This window comes from Heptranchias perlo, chromosome 4, assembly GCF_035084215.1.
Source record: "Heptranchias perlo isolate sHepPer1 chromosome 4, sHepPer1.hap1, whole genome shotgun sequence".
NCBI lineage: Eukaryota > Metazoa > Chordata > Chondrichthyes > Hexanchiformes > Hexanchidae > Heptranchias > Heptranchias perlo.
Genome location: NC_090328.1, coordinates 1,703,940 through 1,726,144, shown reverse-complemented (window position 1 = coordinate 1,726,144; position 22,205 = coordinate 1,703,940). Strand labels below are relative to the sequence as shown.

General features: G+C 50.3%; 1 protein-coding gene across 2 annotated transcripts in view; it reads left to right on the top strand.

Moving 5' to 3' along the window:
• The window catches only part of LOC137320682 (growth hormone receptor-like), a 221,288-nt gene that overhangs the window by 133,106 nt on the left and 65,977 nt on the right, over positions 1-22,205 (top strand). Inside the window, exon 3 of one of the 2 annotated variants that reach the window (XM_067982360.1) lies at positions 19,303-19,420. The exons of the other annotated variant lie outside the window; for it this stretch is intronic. Within the exon in view, the coding sequence (XP_067838461.1) occupies positions 19,303-19,420 (118 nt within the window). The remainder of the gene's footprint in view (positions 1-19,302; positions 19,421-22,205) is intronic. 2 annotated transcript variants of the gene reach the window in all.

Here is a 22,205-nt window from a genome sequence, read left to right as displayed (position 1 = left end):
GACGGGGGGACGGTGCGGGTCGGGGTGTGACGGGGGGACGGTGCGGGTCGGGGTGTGACGGGGGGACGGTGCGGGTCGGGGTGTGACGGGGGGACGGTGGGACGGTGCGGGTCGGGGTGTGACGGGGGGACGGTGCGGGTCGGGGTGTGACGGGGGGACGGTGCGGGTCGGGGTGTGACGGGGGGACGGTGCGGGTCGGGGTGTGACGGGGGGACGGTGCGGGTCGGGGTGTGACGGGGGGACGGTGCGGGTCGGGGTGTGACGGGGGGACGGTGCGGGTCGGGGTGTGACGGGGGGACGGTGCGGGTCGGGGTGTGACGGTGGGACGGTGCGGGTCGGGGTGTGACGGGGGGACGGTGCGGGTCGGGGTGTGACGGGGGGACGGTGCGGGTCGGGGTGTGACGGGGGGACGGTGGGACGGTGCGGGTCGGGGTGTGACGGGGGGACGGTGCGGGTCGGGGTGTGACGGGGGGACGGTGCGGGTCGGGGTGTGACGGGGGGACGGTGGGACGGTGCGGGTCGGGGTGTGACGGGGGGACGGTGCGGGTCGGGGTGTGACGGGGGGACGGTGCGGGTCGGGGTGTGACGGGGGGACGGTGCGGGTCGGGGTGTGACGGGGGGACGGTGGGACGGTGCGGGTCGGGGTGTGACGGGGGGACGGTGCGGGTCGGGGTGTGACGGGGGGACGGTGCGGGTCGGGGTGTGACGGGGGGACGGTGCGGGTCGGGGTGTGACGGGGGGACGGTGCGGGTCGTGGTGTGACGGGGGGACGGTGGGACGGTGCGGGTCGGGTTTGACGGGGGGACGGTGCGGGTCGGGGTGTGACGGGGGGACGGTGCGGGTCGGGGTGTGACGGGGGGACGGTGGGACGGTGCGGGTCGGGGTGTGACGGGGGGACGGTGCGGGTCGGGGTGTGACGGGGGGACGGTGCGGGTCGGGGTGTGACGGTGTGACGGGGGGACGGTGCGGGTCGGGGTGTGACGGGGGGACGGTGCGGGTCGGGGTGTGACGGGGGGACGGTGCGGGTCGGGGTGTGACGGGGGGACGGTGCGGGTCGGGGTGTGACGGGGGGACGGTGGGACGGTGCGGGTCGGGGTGTGACGGGGGGACGGTGCGGGTCGGGGTGTGACGGGGGGACGGTGCGGGTCGGGGTGTGACGGTGTGACGGGGGGACGGTGCGGGTCGGGGTGTGACGGGGGGACGGTGCGGGTCGGGGTGTGACGGGGGGACGGTGCGGGTCGGGGTGTGACGGGGGGACGGTGCGGGTCGGGGTGTGACGGGGGGACGGTGCGGGTCGGGGTGTGACGGGGGGACGGTGCGGGTCGTGGTGTGACGGGGGGACGGTGGGACGGTGCGGGTCGGGTTTGACGGGGGGACGGTGCGGGTCGGGGTGTGACGGGGGGACGGTGCGGGTCGGGGTGTGACGGGGGGACGGTGGGACGGTGCGGGTCGGGGTGTGACGGGGGGACAGTGCGGGTCGGGGTGTGACGGGGGGACGGTGCGGATCGGGGTCTGACGGGGGACGGTGCGGGTCGGGGTGTGACGGGGGACGGTGCGGGTCGGGGTGTGACGGGGGGACGGTGGGACGGTGCGGGTCGGGGTCTGACGGGGGACGGTGCGGGTCGGGGTGTGACGGGGGGACGGTGGGACGGTGCGGGTCGGGGTCTGACGGGGGACGGTGCGGGTCGGGGTGTGACGGGGGGACGGTGGGACGGTGCGGGTCGGGGTGTGACGGGGGGACGGTGGGACGGTGCGGGTCGGGGTGTGACGGGGGGACGGTGGGACGGTGCGGGTCGGGGTGTGACGGGGGGACGGTGCGGGTCGGGGTGTGACGGGGGGACGGTGCGGATCGGGGTCTGACGGGGGACGGTGCGGGTCGGGGTGTGACGGGGGGACGGTGGGACGGTGCGGGTCGGGGTGTGACGGGGGGACGGTGCGGGTCGGGGTGTGACGGGGGGACGGTGCGGATCGGGGTCTGACGGGGGACGGTGCGGGTCGGGGTGTGACGGGGGGACGGTGGGACGGTGCGGGTCGGGGTGTGACGGGGGGACGGTGGGACGGTGCGGGTCGGGGTGTGACGGGGGGACGGTGCGGGTCGGGGTCTGACGGGGGACGGTCGGACGGTGCGGGTCGGGGTCTGACGGGGGACGGTGGGACGGTGCGGGTCGGGGTCTGACGGGGGACGGTGGGACGGTGCGGGTCGGGGTGTGACGGGGGGACGGTGCGGGTCGGGGTGTGACGGGGGTACGGTGCGGGTCGGGGTGTGACGGGGGGACGGTGCGGATCGGGGTCTGACGGGGGACGGTGCGGGTCGGGGTCTGACGGGGGACGGTGCGGGTCGGGGTGTGACGGGGGGACGGTGGGACGGTGCGGGTCGGGGTGTGACGGGGGGACGGTGGGACGGTGCGGGTCGGGGTGTGACGGGGGGACGGTGCGGGTCGGGGTCTGACGGGGGACGGTCGGACGGTGCGGGTCGGGGTCTGACGGGGGACGGTGGGACGGTGCGGGTCGGGGTCTGACGGGGGACGGTGGGACGGTGCGGGTCGGGGTGTGACGGTGGGACGGTGCGGGTCGGGGTGTGACGGGGGGACGGTGCGGGTCGGGGTCTGACGGGGGACGGTGGGACGGTGCGGGTCGGGGTGTGACGGGGGGACGGTGTGACGGGGGGACGGTGTGACGGGGGGACGGTGTTTTGTGAGGCTCAGTATTCATTCTTATTATTAACTTAGAAATGACCAGCAGCTTGAGTGAGTGGCGCTGAGTGTGTGAGTGTGTGAGTGAGTGTGTGAGTGAGTGGCGCTGAGTGTGTTTCTTATTAACGTGTATTTGTCACTCTTTATGCCAACTTCCAAATCACGAAACATTGTAGAACTCAAACAGTAAAGACCTACGACCAAGGTCACTGCTCCAAGGCGACTGAATGTGTCTCTGATCGCGTTGCATCTACTGAAATAGCTTTTGCCGATCACCTTAAATCTGTGTCCTCTGGTTACCGACCCCCCTGCCACTGGAAACAGTTTCTCCTTATTTACTCTATCAAAACCCTTCATGATTTTGAACACCTCTATCAAATCTCCCCTGAACCTTCTCTGTTCCAAGGAGAACAATCCCAGCTTCTCCAGTCTCTCCACATAACTGAAGTCCCTCATCCCTGGCACCATTCAATAAATCAAAAGCAAAATGCTGCGGATGCTGGGAATCTGAGAAGAACAGAAAATGCTGGAAACACTCAGCGGGTCAGGCAGCGTCTGTGGAGAGAGAAACAGAGTTAATGTCTCAGGTCGATGACCTTTTGTCAGAACTGGAAGAAGTGAAAGATTTAACAGTTTTTAAGCAAGGGAAAGTGGGGGGGGGAGGAGGGGAGGCAAGAACAAAAGGGAAGGTCTGTGATGGGGTGGAGGGCAGGAGTGATTAAATGACAAAAGGGACGATGGTGCAAGGCAAGGAGGTGATATCGGGACAAGTAAAGAAACAAAAGATGGGTCTCGAGGAGCTGTGAATGGCAACAGCAGAACCATTACCAGAAACCGCTGTCTGAAAAAATGGGCAAATGTAAGGAGTCTTACAACACCAGGTTATAGTCCAACAGTTTTATTTAAAAATCACAAGCTTTCGGAGGCTTTCTCCTTCGTCAGGTGAGTGTGGGATTCCATGAAAGGAACCGCATATATAGTCAGAGAACAATGCCTGGTGATTATATATGCGGTATATATAGAGGCTGACTATATATGCGGTAACCTTCAAGGAATCCCACACTCACCTGACGAAGGAGATAATCTCCGAAAGCTTGTGATTTTCAAATAAAACAGTTGGACTATAACCTGGTGTTATAAGATCCCTTACATTTGTCCACCCCAGTCCATCACCGGCATCTCCACATCCTGAAAAAATGGGAGTAGTTACTAGAATTTACCATTCCATTAAATCCCCTCCGCTCCCTCCAAGGCCAAAAAAAACCGCAAGCCAGTGGCAGTTAACAGCCAATCAGCTGTAGGCGGGTCCCTGACTTGGTGTTAATTATTGTGACTGAAAGTTGATTGACCAGTTGTAATTAGTGTGTTTCTGAGGGTATATATTAGAGAGATAGCTGCAAAAGCACAGAGCTTGGTGAGAGTTGGGTGTCGAGATAGCCTCTGGTGTTGATGAGCTGATGAGCTGCTAGTCGTTGCTTGTGGCTGTTACATGTGCTGTTGCTACAAAGTGGACCTGGAGAGCAAAGAGACAAGAAGGACATCGTTCCTAAAGTGTGGGGCCCAGAATTGGCCACAATACTCCAGCTGAGGCCTAACCAGCGTTTCATAAAGGTTTAGCATAACTTCCTTGCCTTTTGTACTCTGCCTCTATTTGTAAAGCCCAGGATCCCATATGCCTTTCTAACAGCCTTCTCAACCTGCCCTGCCACCTTCCAGGACTTTCAGGAGGATATCTGCTACTGTCACTAGGTAGCACACGATGCTTGCAATGATGACGGCACATTATCAGTACAAAAGATGCACACTCCAATGTTCAGCATTCCATTTCACAGGTCCCAAGGGATGTAAGAAAAACTTGGCTACTTAAATGGGCCCTCCAATGATCACAGTAAAGACCAGCGGATGCTGGAAAAGTACAAAGAGTAGAGTGATTGTAGAGCGATCTCCTGCCTCACTGGTATCTGTGCATAAACACCATATAACACGTTCTGTAATCTGATAGCCTGGTTGCTTAGCAACCTACAAGACTTTGACCCAGCAGATCACATCAGCAGAGCATGAATCCAGTGTTAAAATGTGCCTAATAATCATTGCTTCTATCACAAGGCTTCTCAGCATGTTTCTTCGCAGAGTAATGTGAATTTCTTTCTAAACGAGGGACTGGCCGTCCGTGTGCATTGGAAGACTGTCCACTTACCTCCAGAACCTGGAATTGAATAATTTTGTTATATTGGGAACAGCTTGTGAAAGTTTAAGGCCAACTGGGTAGGACATCATCAAGGCTGAAAAAACAGGAGATGAGATAAAGAGGGAGTTTGATTTTATAAGCACCTTCCACGACCTCAGGATGTCCCGACATGCTTCACAGCCAATGAAGTACTTTTACACAGAATTACATAGAATGTACAGCACAGAAACAGGCCATTCGGCCCAACAGGTCTATGCTGGTGTTTATGCTCCGCATGAGCCTCCTCCCTCCCTATTTCATCTCACCCTATCGGCATACCCTTCCATTCCTTTCTCCCTCGTGTTTATCCAGCTTCCCCTTAAATGCATCGCTGCTATTCGCCTCAACTACTCCTTGTGGGAGCAAGTTCCACATTCTCACCACTCTCTGGGTAAAGAAATTTCTTCTGAATTCCCAATTGGATTTATTAATGACTATTTTATATTTATGGCCCCTGGTTCTGGTCTCCCCCACAAGTGGAAACATCTTCTCTATGTCTACCCTGTCAAACCCTTTCATAATCTGAAAGACCTCGATCAGGTCACCCCTCAGTCTTTTTTCTAGAGAAAAGAGCCCCAGCCTGCTCAATCTTTCTGGATCGATATAACCTCTCAGTTCTGGTATCATCCTAGTAAATCTTTTTTGCACCTTCTCCAGTGCCTCTATATCCTCTTTATAATATGGAGACCAGAACTGTTCACAGTATTCCAAGTGTGGTCTAACCAAGGTTCTACACAGGTTTAACATAACTTTTGAAGTGTAGTCCCTGTTGCAATGTGGGGAATGTGGCAGTATTCGGCAGCAGGGTTCCCTGAGGGCACACCCTGGTGCTTTCGCCAGGATACTGTAGCAACGGGTGAAGACGGATCAGAGTCAGCTATGATGGCTGCCATAGTTGAATAGACAGCCATCGATTATTGTCTAGGTTCACACATGAATGGTCACTCGGCTGAGGTACCAGATGGCTGCTGGTGGGGAGGGGACAGAGATGACAAAAACTGGGGGGAAAACATCAAAGGAACAAGCAGCAGCATTTCACAATGGAGAAGCTCAGCAGGCCAGGCAGCATTGTGGAGATCTTTCGCCAGTTCTGACGAAGGCTCATTGACCTGAAACCTTATCTCTGATTCTCTCTCCACAGACGCTGCCTGACCCGCTGAGCTTCTCCAGCACTGTCTGTTTTTATTTCAGGTTTCCAGCATCCGCAGCATTTTGCTTTTGATTTCACAATAGGGCCCTGTTTAAACAATTCATGATAATTGAAGCTGGAATATGGCCATGAGGATAGGCAAACTAACCACAGACAAATTATCTATTATTGCCAAGACTTAGTAGCAAATTCAAAGACGAGCCAACAAGAGATTTGGCTGCTACAGCCGACCTCATACCCATCTCTCTGGGGTATCAACCGGTTTCTTAGCTACATTTAAAGTAGTACATTTTTTAGGAACACACACTGATCTAATAATGATTCTGTCAGCACAATTGCACATATCAGTTCAAAATTTTTATACACATTAGGACCAGGAGAGAAGGGGGGGGCGGTGGGGGTAGTTAGCTTGGGGTGAACGTGAGCTATTTTACCTTTTCCAGTGATCTCATTTTGTTGTTTCACTATTCTTCGATTGCCACGAGCAGATGTTTTGTATTCCCATCTTTCCTATTGTGTCAATCTGCCCCTTCCTTTGCAGAGGTCTGTTACACGGTTAGTGTAAGGAGGGTCCATGTTTTAAAGGGGATGATCCAACATCCTCCCAAGATGATACAAACTGAAAGAAGTTTGGGAGTTTACACAAGACTGAGTTTAAAATGTAACCCAAAGTTTCCCTAATCAGGCGTGATTTTCTAAATCATAAAGAGGAAAAACGTTTGAAAGTTGAAGCATCAAAATAGTTTATCTCCCCGGACCCTGTTTCATACAAGCCCTGACTTTCTTCATCCTTTTCTCCCCATTTTCCCCCCCTGCCCTTTTCTCCTGTCGGCTGTGACTCGTGCTGCAGGTATGGTTCCAGGGGCATCCCCTTACCCTCTGGTACCTCGTTCAAATGGCCATTCTCCATGAGTGAGATACACTCCACATCAATGGGGAGTGACTGTCTTGCCAGTTTTTCCTCTGTTTAATGTTTGTAGGGTGTCACCCGTGGCTCAGTGGTAGTGCCCTCACTTCTGAGGTTGTGTGGGTTCAAATCCTCACTCCAGAAACTTGAGCACTAAATCTAGACTGACGCTCCAGTGCAGTACTGAGGGAGTGCCGCACTGTTGGAGGAGTCGTCTTTCGGATGAGACGTTAAACTGAGGTGGACTTAAAAACTAAATTGGCGCAGGAGCAGGGGAGTTCTCCCCGGTGTCTTGGCCAATATTTATCCCTCAACCAACATCACTGAAACAGATGATCTGCTCGTTATCTTCTTGTGGGGCTTTGCTGCCTACAAATTGACTGCCATATTTCCAACACTTCAAAAGTACTTCGTTGGCTGTTATGAGCTTTGGGACGTCCTAAGAGCGTCAAAGGTGCAATATAAATGCAAGTTTTTAAATTTTCTTTCTCTGCAGCCAGTTGTCTGGTGTTAGAAATCGAGTTGCCAATCCTCCTGGATTACCCAGGAATCTCCCTGATTGAGAGTTGCTCTCCTAGGCACTGCTGCTAGCAACCTGGGGGGAAAGTTCTTTGTCTTTGTGGCATGTGGAACTTCACGCCGTCCCTGTTCTCTCTACTTGCGATTGCCGCTCCCACCATCGTATGTGATGGTGCTCGAGGAGCCTGTCAGGCTGTCTCAGCCATTCCTTGCCTCCCAGAAACAGCCTGGAAATTCTTCACAACTGGTCGCACCCCATGACCCCGCACATCTGGCGGAGTTACGCCGCGGAGTGGGACCAGACCCAGCCACGAGGAAATTCGCTGCCTCCGAATTTCAACTCTGTTCCCTCTTCTCGCCTCAGTCCAGCCTGCGAGGATTGGGACTGACGTTTGAATCGGTCGGAGCAGGGTGAACATCTCGTAAACTTTACACTGGTTCAAATGTAACTTCCCTTTTTGATATAGCTGCAAAAAGTACCAAAACCCAACCGTGCTGCTGCTAAGTCAAATTTGGGGGTAGAGTTTTCACTTATTTCCTCTATTCTTGTGCCCAGATTCCAGCGCAAAAGATTGGGGAATTTTAAATGTAAGCGAGTTATGCCCAAAACCACTTACATTCGGGTTTTCCGCGATCTTTTCTGCTGGTTTAAAATTCAATTTGCCCTAATCAGGCCCCCCCCTGCTGTCACGTTCCCCAGGTCGACATCACATGATTCTGCCAAATGTGCTGGTTCAGGAAGGAGCTTCAAATTACGCTCATTTCATGAGGTGCACAGGCACCAATCGGCTCGTTTCAAAAGTTTTTACTTATCAAAAAATACTTAATTTACTAAGAAACTGACTAGTAAATGACAAACTAGTAAATGGTTCAGTATTTTTTTTAAGTAATTTTCAGTGATTTGAAATCGGGTGACTCACAGGTGGGGGACTGGACTGTTTTATTAAAAATGCTTATTTTTTTGTGATGAGCCAATTTTCAGCTGTATTAATAAACCTGCACCGGGTTATCACTTAAATACATCAAGGGATATTTTTTAATAGAAAGTAAATGATTCCGTTCCATTACGCTGCCCGATTGTGCTGGTTCGTGGAAGACTTGAACTGTGACCAAACCAGCCCAATTTTCAGGTGCCTTCTGGGTGCAATTTCCCGATTGCGCCCAAAGCAGAGACTCCACTGTCTGGTGTTTCTTTCTAGGGCCTCATGAAGTTTGTTTTTACTGACTGAAGATTAAGTTCCTCGCATTGTGTTTGAGGGTCCGCTTCCCCCAAGTTGGCTCAGACCCTTGGTACAAAACTCTGAAGAAACAGTTCCTTAGATGATTGTATTTTATTGGCTGCTTCCTTTTCCTGCTCAGTGAATGAGGCTAAGGAGCTGCTATCCAAGGCAAAATACATGTTGGGGGTAGGAATTGGACCTCGTTTTACAGGCGTAAAGTAGACACCACGAGGCCCAATTTCAGGGACCAACACCCCAAGGACGCCTCAAAAAACGTCTGACCCGAAATTGGGTCGGGTCATTTTACAGGCAGCTGTGGAAAACAGACGCTGGGTCCCTTATATATCTAAACGAGAGGCCCAGCATTTGTTTGAAATTGGTCTGCGACGAGAGGGGCAGGCGTCCGGATTCTTCAGCGGCCACCAACTAAAGGGAATTTTTTGTTAAAAAAGGAATGCTCCTCCCGCTTCCACATCACTGCTGGCGGCCGTGACGGAGCCCCCGCTCCGGCGGCCCTGACTCCCTCCCGACACTTCCCTGAAGCCGTTACCAGCGAGGCAGGCGGCCTGAAATTAGTTGCTGTGCCAGTGTGCCTCCTCAGACAGCTTGGCCACGTTATTTAGATGAGGCCCAAGGCCCAATTTCAGGCCGGCCTCGAGCCTCCCGCTCAGGCAAGCGTTGCGGCTGCACTGCTCTCTTTGCACTCCAACGATTTTCCATCCAGTGGTCTCTTGATTTAAAGACCATTTGCTGAACCCAAGTTTCTTGTGAGAATTGAAAAAGCAAAACGTGTCTACACAGCGAGGGTGGGTGTCCTTTTGATCTTTTGGATTCCTTGCCTCTCTTGGTAGGGTTATGACTGTCCTGAGCAGTTAAAGCTCCTCGATTATCACAGGACTGTAGTCACAGAGCCCTGAGCAGTTAAAGCTCCTCGATTATCACAGGCTCGGATGGATCGACATGACACAACAAAGCAACTAATTTGTCTCAATGTCTCTTGTTACCTATTGATCACATCTGGGTACAGACTGTTCCGGAAGTTGGCAGCACCAGTTGGAGAGCAGACAAATAAAGGTCATTAAGAGCTGCAATTGAGAGCAAATTGGCGAGAGCAGAGCTCTCTGAGGTCCCAGTGGACTCCTCCAGCATAATTCCACCCCCACAACCACAGGCAGAACTCAAATAACATCAGCAACAACGACACTTTGCATTTTTATAGCACCTTTACATCCCAGGGCGCTTTACATCAGCAATTATCAAACAAAAATTATGAGCCAAAGAAGGAGAAATTAGAACTGTATCGTAATCAACAAGTTGAAGGTGCTGAAACTGTAGCTGGACACAGGCGAAAAGGGAGATTCAGCAAAAACTGGGTGTTCTCTGAACGTATTCTACACAATGTAAAAGGACTTTTACAACTCCTTTATTTATTTTTATCGCTACGTTCGAATTTATTCCATCTTCTTTAACTCTTGATTGAAACCTTCCCCTCCACTCTGGGGCTTCAACCATCACATTCTTTTCTCAATTTAAAAAAAATGCCCACTGTTATAGGAACATAGGAACAGGAGTAGGCCATTCAGCCCCTCGTGTCTGCTCCGCCATTTGATAAGATCATGGCTGATCTGTGATCTAACTCCATATCCCTGCCTTTGGCCCATATCCCTTAATACCTTTGGTTGCCAAAAAGCTATCTATCTCAGATTTAAATTTAGCAATTGAGCTAGTATCAATTGCCGTTTGCGGAAGAGAGTTCCAAACTTCTACCACCCTTTGTGTGTAGAAATGTTTTCTAATCTCACTCCTGAAAGGTCTGGCTCTAATTTTTAGACTGTGCCCCCCTACTCCTAAAATCCCCAACCAGCGGAAATAGTTTCTCTCTATCCACCCTATCTGTTCCCCTTAATATCTAGAGAACTTTGAAAGATTATAGTTCGGGCATCTGCAATGTGCTCACCTACTTCCTTTAAAACCCTGGGATGGAAACCATCTGGTCCTGGGGATTTGTCACTCTATAGTGCTATTATTTTCTTCATTACTGTTGATTTACTTATGTTAATTTTATCGAGTCCCTGTCCCCGATTCAATATTGGTTTTCTTGGGATTTCCGGCATGCTATCCTCTTTTCCTACTGTAAATACTGACGCAAAGTAATCAACATGTCCGCCATTTCCCCATTGTCAATGACAATATCCCCACTTTCAGTTTTTAAGGGGCCAACACTGCTCCTGACCACCCTCTTTTTCCTAATATAACTATAAAAGTTCTTCGTATTGGTTTTGATGTCCCTTGCAAGTTTCTCTTCATACTCTCTTTTTGTAGCTCTTACTATCTGTTTTGTGACCCTTTGTTGATCTTTGTATCTTTCCCATTCGCCAGGATCTGTGCCATTTTTTGCCTTTTTGTATGCCCTTTCCTTATGTCTTATATTGTCCCTTACCTCTTTAGTTGTCCATGGCTGTTTTTTTTGGCAAGTAGAGTTCTTGCCCCTCAGGGGTATAAACCAGTTCTGTATCACGTTAAATGTTTCTTTATACATTTCCCACTGATCATCAGTCGTTTTACCCATTAACAGATTTACCCAGTTTACTGTGGACAGTCTCTGTCTCATCCCATTGAAGTCGGCCTTACCCAAGTCTAGAATCTTAGCAGCTGATTCACTTTTTTCCCTTTCAAACACTACATTGAACTCGATCATGTTATGATCGCTATTGGATAGATGTTCACGCACAGTTAAGCCGTTAACTAAATCTAGTTCATTACTCATTACTAAATCTAGTATGGCTTGCCCCCTTGTTGCCTCCAGGACATACTGCTGTAGAAAACTATCCCGGACACACTCAAGAAATTCACTACCTTTCTGACAGTTGCTAGTCTGCTTTCCCCAATCTATGTGAAGGTTAAAGTTCCCCATTAAGACCACTATGCCTTTGTTACACGCTTGTCTAATCTCTGCATTTACACAATCGAGCACTTCAGAGCTGCTGCCAGGGGTCCAAACACAACTCCCACTATAGTCTTAGATCCTTTCCTATTTCTCAATTCAACCCATAAGGTCTCTGTTGGCTGCTTACCTCTCGTTAAATCCTCCTTTATCATTGAAGTGATTTCATCTCTAATCACTAAGGCTACTCCTCCCCCTCTTCCATTTTCCCTATCTCTCCTGTAGACCTTATAACCTGGTATATTTAGTTCCCAATCCTGACCATCCTGCAGCCAAGTCTCAGTAATAGCTATCATGTCATACCCTCCAATTTGAATTTGAACCTGTAGTTCATTTAATTTATTCCTTATACTCCGTGCATTTGTACATAGAACTCTTAGTTGGGCCACACACCCTAGCCTGACCTTCAGCTTTGATGCTGGGTTAATCGCCTTACGCCTTCTAGTTTTTATTTTATCTGTAGTGTCTAAAGTACACTTTCTTTCTGCTGCTCTACACTTTTCCCTTTCACTTGTTCTTGAACAACTGTTTGTACTATTTGTATTGTAAATTTCCCCTGGGTCTTCCCCTCTCTTGCTGCTCTCAACTTGATTCCCTTCTGATTCCCCGCTCAGGTTCCCACCCCCCTGCCACTCTAGTTTAAACCCTCCCCAACAGCACTAGCAAACACCCCCGCGAGGACATTGGTCCCAGTCCTGCTCGGGTATAACCCGTCACGTTTGTTCAGGTCCCACCTTCCCCAGAACCGGTCCCAATGTCCCAGGAACTGAAATCCCTCCCTCCTACACCATCCCTGCAGCCACACATTCATTCTACTCCCTATTTTTGTGATAAACTTTACGAGTAGAGGCAGAGAGAAACTTGGGGATTCAACAACAACAACTTGCATTTAAATAGCGCGTTTAACGTAATAAAACATCCCAAGGTGCTTCACAGGAGCGATTATCAAACAAAATTTGACACCGAGCCACATAATGAGATATTAGGACAGGTGACCAAAAGCTTGGTCAAAGAGGTAGGTTTTAAGGAGCGTCTTAAAGGAGGAGAGAGAGGTGGAGAGGTTTAGGGAGGGAATTCCAGAGCTTGGGACCTAGACAGCTGAAGGCCTGGCCGCCAATGGTGGAGCGATTAAAATCGGGGATGCACAAGAGGCCAGAAATGGAGGAGCAGAGAGATCTCGGAGGGTTGTCGGGCCAGAGGAGGTTGCAGAGATAGAGAGGCGATGCCATGGAGGGGGTTACAGAGATAGAGAGGCGATGCCATGGAGGGGGTTACAGAGATAGAGAGGCGATGCCATGGAGGGGGTTACAGAGATAGAGAGGCGATGCCATGGAGAGGGTTACAGAGATAGAGAGGCGATGCCATGGAGGGATTTGAAAACAAGGATGAGAATTGTAAATTCGATACAAAAATCATTAAAAATAAAAAGGCAAGTTGATAAAGTCATATGAAGAAAGAACTTGCAATTATATAGTGCTTTTCACAACCTCAGGACATCCCAGAGTGATTCACAACCAATGAAGTGCAGCAATATTCCAGTAATAGCAATGAGATAAATAACCAGATCCCCTGTTGGTGTTGATTGAGGAATAATTATTGCCCAGGGCAGTGGGAGAAGCCCGTGCTCCTCTTCAAATAGTGCCAGGGGATCTTTTAAATCCACCTGAGGGCAGATGGGACTTTGGCTTGAAGTTTGATGTGAAAGACAGCACCTTTGGCAGTGCAGCACTCCCTCAGGACTGCACTGAAGTATAAAAAGCATTTAAGAAAATCGTAGGTTTGACCAATAGGGGCACAGGGTACAAAAGCAAGAGGTGATGCTAAACGTCGACAAATTATTGATTCGGCTCATGTTGGAATATTGTCCCTCGTTTTGCGCACCTCAGTTTAAGATGGATGTTGAGGTGATGACAATTGCAGAAGAGTTTCACTGAGATGATACCAAGAATGGGGAGCTTTAGTTATGAGAATAAAGAAGGTTAAATGGAGATCTAATAGTGGTGCTCCCAATGATGAGAGGAGTTGATGAGATAAATAGAGAAAAGCTCTATCCACCGGTCAGTAGATCAGTAACGAGGACATACAGTTCAGATCACTGAAAGATCACAGCGAGAGGTTAAGAGATGTTGCAATGCAGAGAGTTGTTAGGATTTAGAAACTGGGGGAATTAGAATCTGTAACACCAATCAAAAGGGAATGGGATAAGTATTTGAAAAGAAAAAACTTAAAAGGGCGGGGGAATAGAATAAGTGGATACAGTTAGAGAGAGTGTGGTGGGCCCAATGACCTCATGTTGTAAATTCTGTAAGTTGATCTCGGGCATTATATTGTTCGTCAGCAGGAATGAGAAAAGACCGTTTAGCCCATCCCTCGAGAACATTCACTCTCCCATCGAAGCCCATCCCTCGAACACTAACTCTCCCATCGAAGCCCATCCCTCGAACACTAACTCTCCCATCGAAGCCCATCCCTCGAGAACACTAACTCTCCCATCGAAGCCCACCCCTCGAACACTAACTCTCCCATCGAAGCCCACCCCTCGAACACTAACTCTCCCATCGAAGCCCATCCCTTGAGAACACTAACTCTCCCATCGAAGCCCACCCCTCGAGAACACTAACTCTCCCATCGAAGCCCACCCCTCGAGAACACTAACTCTCCCATCGAAGCCCACCCCTCGAACACTAACTCTCCCATCGAAGCCCAACCCTCGAACACTAACTCTCCCATCGAAGCCCACCCCTCGAACACTAACTCTCCCATCGAAGCCCATCCCTCGAGAACACTAACTCTCCCATCGAAGCCCATCCCTCGAGAACACTAACTCTCCCATCGAAGCCCAACCCTCGAGAACACTAACTCTCCCATCGAAGCCCAACCCTCGAGAACACTAACTCTCCCATCGAAGCCCATCCCTCGAACACTAACTCTCCCATCGAAGCCCATCCCTCGAGAACACTAACTCTCCCATCGAAGCCCATCCCTCGAGAACACTAACTCTCCCATCGAAGCCCATCCCTCGAGAACACTAACTCTCCCATCGAAGCCCACCCCTCGAGAACACTAACTCTCCCATCGAAGCCCAACCCTCGAGAACACTAACTCTCCCATCGAAGCCCATCCCTCGAACACTAACTCTCCCATCGAAGCCCATCCCTCGAGAACACTAACTCTCCCATCGAAGCCCAACCCTCGAGAACACTAACTCTCCCATCGAAGCCCAACCCTCGAGAACACTAACTCTCCCATCGAAGCCCAACCCTCGAGAACACTAACTCTCCCATCGAAGCCCAACCCTCGAGAACACGAACTCTCCCATCGAAGCCCAACCCTCGAACACGAACTCTCCCATCGAAGCCCAACCCTCGAACACTAACTCTCCCATCGAAGCCCATCCCTCGAACACTAACTCTCCCATCGAAGCCCACCCCTCGAACACTAACTCTCCCATCGAAGCCCACCCCTCGAACACTAACTCTCCCATCGAAGCCCATCCCTCGAACACTAACTCTCCCATCGAAGCCCATCCCTCGAACACTAACTCTCCCATCGAAGCCCATCCCTCGAGAACACTAACTCTCCCATCGAAGCCCATCCCTCGAACACTAACTCTCCCATCGAAGCCCATCCCTCGAACACTAACTCTCCCATCGAAGCCCATCCCTCGAGAACACGAACTCTCCCATCGAAGCCCAACCCTCGAGAACACTAACTCTCCCATCGAAGCCCATCCCTCGAGAACACTAACTCTCCCATCGAAGCCCATCCCTCGAACACTAACTCTCCCATCGAAGCCCACCCCTCGAACACTAACTCTCCCATCGAAGCCCACCCCTCGAACACTAACTCTCCCATCGAAGCCCACCCCTCGAACACTAACTCTCCCATCGAAGCCCACCCCTCGAGAACACTAACTCTCCCATCGAAGCCCACCCCTCGAGAACACTAACTCTCCCATCGAAGCCCACCCCTCGAACACTAACTCTCCCATCGAAGCCCACCCCTCGAGAACACTAACTCTCCCATCGAAGCCCATCCCTCGAGAACACTAACTCTCCCATCGAAGCCCACCCCTCGAGAACACTAACTCTCCCATCGAAGCCCACCCCTCGAACATTAACTCTCCCATCGAAGCCCATCCCTCGAACACTAACTCTCCCATCGAAGCCCATCCCTCGAACACTAACTCTCCCATCGAAGCCCACCCCTCGAGAACACTAACTCTCCCATCGAAGCCCACCCCTCGAACACTAACTCTCCCATCGAAGCCCATCCCTCGAGAACACTAACTCTCCCATCGAAGCCCATCCCTCGAGAACACTAACTCTCCCATCGAAGCCCACCCCTTGAACACTAACTCTCCCATCGAAGCCCACCCCTCGAGAACACTAACTCTCCCATCGAAGCCCATCCCTCGAGAACATTAACTCTCCCATCGAAGCCCACCCCTCGAACACTAACTCTCCCATCGAAGCCCATCCCTCGAGAACACTAACTCTCCCATCGAAGCCCACCCCTCGAGAACACTAACTCTCCCATCGAAGCCCACCCCTCGAGAACACTAACTCTCCCATCGAAGCCCATCCCTCGAACACTAACTCTCCCATCGAAGCCCACCCCTCGAACACTAACTCTCCCATCGAAGCCCATCCCTCGAGAACACTAACTCTCCCATCGAAGCCCATCCCTCGAGAACACTAACTCTCCCATCGAAGCCCATCCCTCGAGAACACTAACTCTCCCATCGAAGCCCATCCCTCGAGAACATTAACTCTCCCATCGAAGCCCACCCCTCGAGAACACTAACTCTCCCATCGAAGCCCATCCCTCGAGAACACTAACTCTCCCATCGAAGCCCACCCCTCGAGAACACTAACTCTCCCATCGAAGCCCACCCCTCGAGAACATTAACTCTCCCATCGAAGCCCACCCCTCGAACACTAACTCTCCCATCGAAGCCCATCCCTCGAGAACACTAACTCTCCCATCGAAGCCCACCCCTCGAGAACACTAACTCTCCCATCGAAGCCCACCCCTCGAGAACACTAACTCTCCCATCGAAGCCCACCCCTCGAACACTAACTCTCCCATCGAAGCCCTCCCCTCGAACACTAACTCTCCCATCGAAGCCCTCCCCTCGAACACTAACTCTCCCATCGAAGCCCAACCCTCGAGAACACTAACTCTCCCATCGAAGCCCACCCCTCGAGAACACTAACTCTCCCATCGAAGCCCATCCCTCGAGAACACGAACTCTCCCATCGAAGCCCACCCCTCGAACACTAACTCTCCCATCGAAGCCCATCCCTCGAGAACATTAACTCTCCCATCAAAGCCCATCCCTCGAGACCATTAACTCTTCCATTGTGCCATCTTATATTTTGAATAACCTGTCTTTGCCTTTATTATTTTGTCCTCATTTGGTGGATTATTACAAACATCTTTGAGTTTTTTCTGAGATTGGTTTGAAATTTACTTTCCACGACTTTCCATTTACCTTCTCTGTCTCTATATTTCCTGGGGTACTTGGAAGCAGTATTATGGGTGTAACTGTTGTGTACCATTTAACATTTTATATATCGTGTATTTCTACACTATATTGTGGTAAAGCTTCTCTATTGTTTCTTGCAGCCCATCGCCTTGACATTGGCACCAGTCTTGCTTTCTATATCTATTCTAATACAAGTATATATTTTTGTGGCATAGTGACCATAATTGAGTCTGGCACTCCCAACTGGGGTCTCACCAGTGCATTGTGAAGCTTTAGCTTAATGCCAGTTGCCTTTTTATCTTAATACTTTATTGGGATTTTTAATTTTTCGTTGAATGACATGATGTTGCATTCTGGAGCAGTTTACATTATCATATTGTGGTGTTTATAAATGAACAAGAAAGTGTTTGGCAAACAGAATTTTGGAAATACAGTGCCCCTTTAATTGTGTGCGTCAGCTGCAACTGATTACATTTACGGTCACATGCTAAGACTTGAAGCCAGTTCATTTTTACAAACTTTGCAGACGACGTGATGTTTTTCTGTCTGCAGCATTAGCTCTACAGCGACACACCTGCTTAACCAGTGAACTGCAGCAGAAATGGAACCGAGGCCTGTTCAAGGACACGCAACATCCTTATCACAAGATCACAGACACTCACTGACGAGGAAAGCCATTCATCCCATCTTAATTCATCCGTCCAGATTAACTCGACACTCTCCCATCACTGCGTCCAATTGTTTCTTAAATGGTTCCAGGGTTTATCCTCCGCCACTGCCAAAGGGGAATTCTGGGTGGTGTTCACTCTCAGCTCCAAGAACCTCCTGAAAACAGTCCTAAAGTAACCCTTTATTAGTTGGAACCTGTATCCAATTCCCAGTTTAATTTAAAGTAGTATTCCAGATTAACCTATTCCATGCCATTTACTGTCTTGTATCCCTCGAAGATCTCCCCTCAGACACCACCTTTCCACGCTGAAAAGCCCACATCTGGCCAGTCTTTCCTCAAAAATGTTTAAATACACACACTTTTAGGGGATTGCATTGACAAAAGCTTGATGAGAGGTTTAGCTGTCAGAGTGGCTTTCCCTCTGATTCTCTGTCCCTCCCTCTCTGTGGGGAAGTAGATATCCTCCACACATGCCACCCATCTATGTTTGACACTGTCTGTGCAACCCATGTTTAAGGCCAAAAATCTCTCGACCTTCCACCACAATCTTCGGAGAGATTCCAACCTCCGATTCCTACTCCAGTTTTGAATACTGCTGCACAGAGTGATGAGAACTCTAGCAGGGAGGGAGGGAAGGCTGCAAGTAGCATTGAAGGGGGGGGAGAACGGAGAAGGGGAGGGAGGGAAAGAGGGAAGTCTGCAAGTAGCATTGAAGGGGGGGGAAGGATGGAGAAGGGGAGAGAGGGAAAGAGGGAAGTCTGCAAGTAGCATTGAAGGGGGGGGGAAGGACGGAGAAGGGGAGGGAGGGAAAGAGGGAAGTCTGCAAATAGCATTGAAGGGAGGGAAGGACGGAGAAGGGGAGGGAGGGAAAGAGGGAAGTCTGCAAGTAGCATTGAAGGGGGGGAAGGACGGAGAAGGGGAGGGAGGGAAAGAGGGAAGTCTGCAAATAGCATTGAAGGGAGGGAAGGACGGAGAAGGGGAGGGAGGGAAAGAGGGAAGTCTGCAAGTAGCATTGAAGGGGGGGAAGGACGGAGAAGGGGAGGGAGGGAAAGAGGGAAGTCTGAAAGCAGCACTGAGGTGAGCAGACAAGGTTGGAGATGTTGGCTCTGGTGCTGCAGATATTTGTTGAAAATGAAGTGGACCAAAAAAATATCGAATGAGACGGGCCTTGAACTGGTGCAGAGATAAGTGATGAGGTTCATTAAGATGAGAAAAATGACAGTGACATTCAGTGCTGTGAGGATGTGTGTGTGATTATGGCAACGTTTTGGGAAGAAGCAGTCCTGTGGGATTGTTGTATGAACTTGTTAATCCTTCAGCTAATGCATACATGCTGTGCCATATTCATTGAAAATGGACAGTGTGTATTCCTGGAACGCAGCTGGAATCCGTCTTGTTTACGACACAGGACTACTGCAAGTCTTTCACGTTGTATTTCAGTGCACTGTCAATCTTTCATCCTTTCTCATTTCCCTTTGAAGGGCCTAGGATCACAGAATGCCGCTCACTGGAACAGGAGACTTTCACGTGCAGGTGGAGTGTGGGAAATTACCACAACCTGACAGAATACGGCCAACTGAAACTCTTCTATACGAAGGGGTGAGGGTCGACACTGATCATTTCTGCATTTTTCAGACTTTGCTATTTATTTTTGTAGCAATGTTGTGTCTACGTTCTACACAGTTGAGACTCTCAGCACATTAATGTAGACATACAATTCTAAAAATATCCAGCAACTAGATTAACTCAAAAGCACAATTCTTCATTTTCAGCAGTTATGTTGACTAAGTCTTTCAGAGCCATTAAGTAGGAAGCAATTACATTTTACAACCCAAGCAGATGCCCCCATTTGACGACATTAAGCAGATCTTGAGATTTCCAGGGTTCCTCCTGCTGTCAGGTGATGCACTCTCTCATTGAGACATGGTATTGAGTCTTACGGGTCAGGGAGGTTCTAGGTTCAACCCCTGTTCTGTGCTGATAACAGCCTGGGTGGCAGGGGGTATATTGACTAAAATACATTCAATGACCCTGGTTTACAAATGAGAAAACTCAGTCAGGGCTCCTGACGTCTATCCAGTGATCACTGTTGGAGAGGCGTAGCCATCAAACACCCAAGTGAAATAACTTGCTGCCACTCACTGTCCAGGTGTACACGGATAGCCACTTGGACAAAGAATTGGGACCCAGGGCACTGTCCCCAGATAGAGTCAATACTCAGGAGAAAAGGAAAGGCAACAAAGGGTTAAAAAAATCTTTGTACTTATACAAGCAGGACAAATTTTTAATCCATCTTCCAATGAGTGCACTCACAAAAAAAATTACCGCCAGGGGCTCAGTAGTTCAGTGGATTAGCAGACTGTATTTTAATTTTCAAGATCTGGGTTTGAATTCAGGTCTGGTCAATGAGATGAAAGGACTCCAGCAATGTGTTCTCTTCCCATCCCATCCCATCAGCTTCAAAATCCACCAAGGATCTATCCTCGGCCCCTCCACTTCCTCACCCTACATGCTGCCTCTCAACGACACCATCTGCAGACACGGGGTCAGCTTCCATATGTACATTGAGGACACCAAGCTGCACCTCTGCGCTATCCCTCGACTGCCTGCTTATCAAACATCCAGTCTTGGATAAGTCTTAATCTCCCCCAACTTGAGACTGGGAAGACCAAAGCCCATCATCTTTGACCCCCACCACAAACTCTGCTCCCTCCCTTAACCAGACTGCTCGCAACTTTGGTATCCTTTTTGACCTGAGCTGAGCTTCCAACTTCATGTGTGCTACATCACAAATACTGCACATTTCTGTTAGAAGCTGGTTAGCCCAGTGGTGAAGGATCGAATACTAGAACCTAGATTTCAGCTGCTTCCACACCTTTATTCACAGAGCTCCACACTACACCCGAGATCAGCTCTCTTATAAATGGATACAAGAGAGTCCCCAATTGATATACACCACCTGAATACAATTAACACTAATTGTTATAAATCACATGGATGCAATTAACAATTTCCAGCTCCACGCTTTGCCTGCTTCCGCCCTTATCTCAGCTCATCTGCCACTGAAACCCTTATGTGCTTTTTTTCATCTCCAGACTCTTAACACTCACTTTACTGGCCTCCTATCCTCAAACCCCCATGAACTCTAACTTGTCCAAAATTCCTCTGCACATTCCCAACACCTGAAATGTAAAATACTCTGCTTTGTGTTTACATCCCTCCATGACCTCGCCCTGTGCCATTTCTACAATCCCCTTTGGCCCTATATTTCCCGCCATTGTGTATCCCCCACCGCCCTTTGGCATCAGAACCTGCAGCTGCTTGAGTCCTACTTCCTGGAATTTCCTCTTTAATTGCCTCTGGCTCTCCACATCTCTCCTCTTTTGGAGAACCTCCTGAAATCCCATCTCTTTGACCAAGCTAACCAACTCCAAGTGGTTTTGGCCGAGGCATAAAACTGTCCATTAATAGGTACTAAATTGACAATCTTAGTCAGAGGGGCTACAGGGATGGCTGGTGTGGGAAATGAACTGGTGCAGAAGCGAGTTGTGATGATCTGGAATTCACTGCCTGAAAGGGCAGTGGGAGCAGATTCAATAATAACTTTCAAAAGAGAACTGGATAAATACTTGAAAAGAAAAAAATCTACTGGGCTATGGGGAAAGAGTAGAGGACTGGGACTAATTGGATAGCTCTTTCAAAGAGCAGGGACAAACACGATGGGCCGAATGGCCTCCTGTGCTATATGATCCTATGATTATATTATACCTGAATGAGGAGTGTTTGATGGGACAGTGTAGAGGGAGCTTTACTCTGTATTTAACCCGTGCTGTACCTGCCCTGGGAGTGTTTGATGGGACAGTGTAGAGGGAGCTTTACTCTGTATCTAACCCGTGCTGTACCTGCCCTGGGAGTGTTTGATGGGACAGTGTAGGGGGAGCTTTACTCTGTATCTAACCCGTGCTGTACCTGCCCTGGGAGTGTTTGATGGGACAGTGTAGAGGGAGCTTAACTCTGTATCTAACCCGTGCTGTACCTGCCCTGGGAGTGTTTGATGGGACAGTGTAGAGGGAGCTTAACTCTGTATCTAACCCGTGCTGTACCTGCCCTGGGAGTGTTTGATGGGACAGTGTAGAGGGAGCTTTACTCTGTATCTAACCCGTGCTGTACCTGCCCTGGGAGTGTTTGATGGGACAGTGTAGAGGGAGCTTAACTCTGTATCTAACCCGTGCTGTACCTGCCCTGGGAGTGTTTGATGGGACGGTGTAGGGGGAGCTTAACTCTGTATCTAACCCGTGCTGTACCTGCCCTGGGAGTGTTTGATGGGACGGTGTAGAGGGAGCTTTACTCTGTATCTAACACCAAAAATAGTTGTGTGCCAACT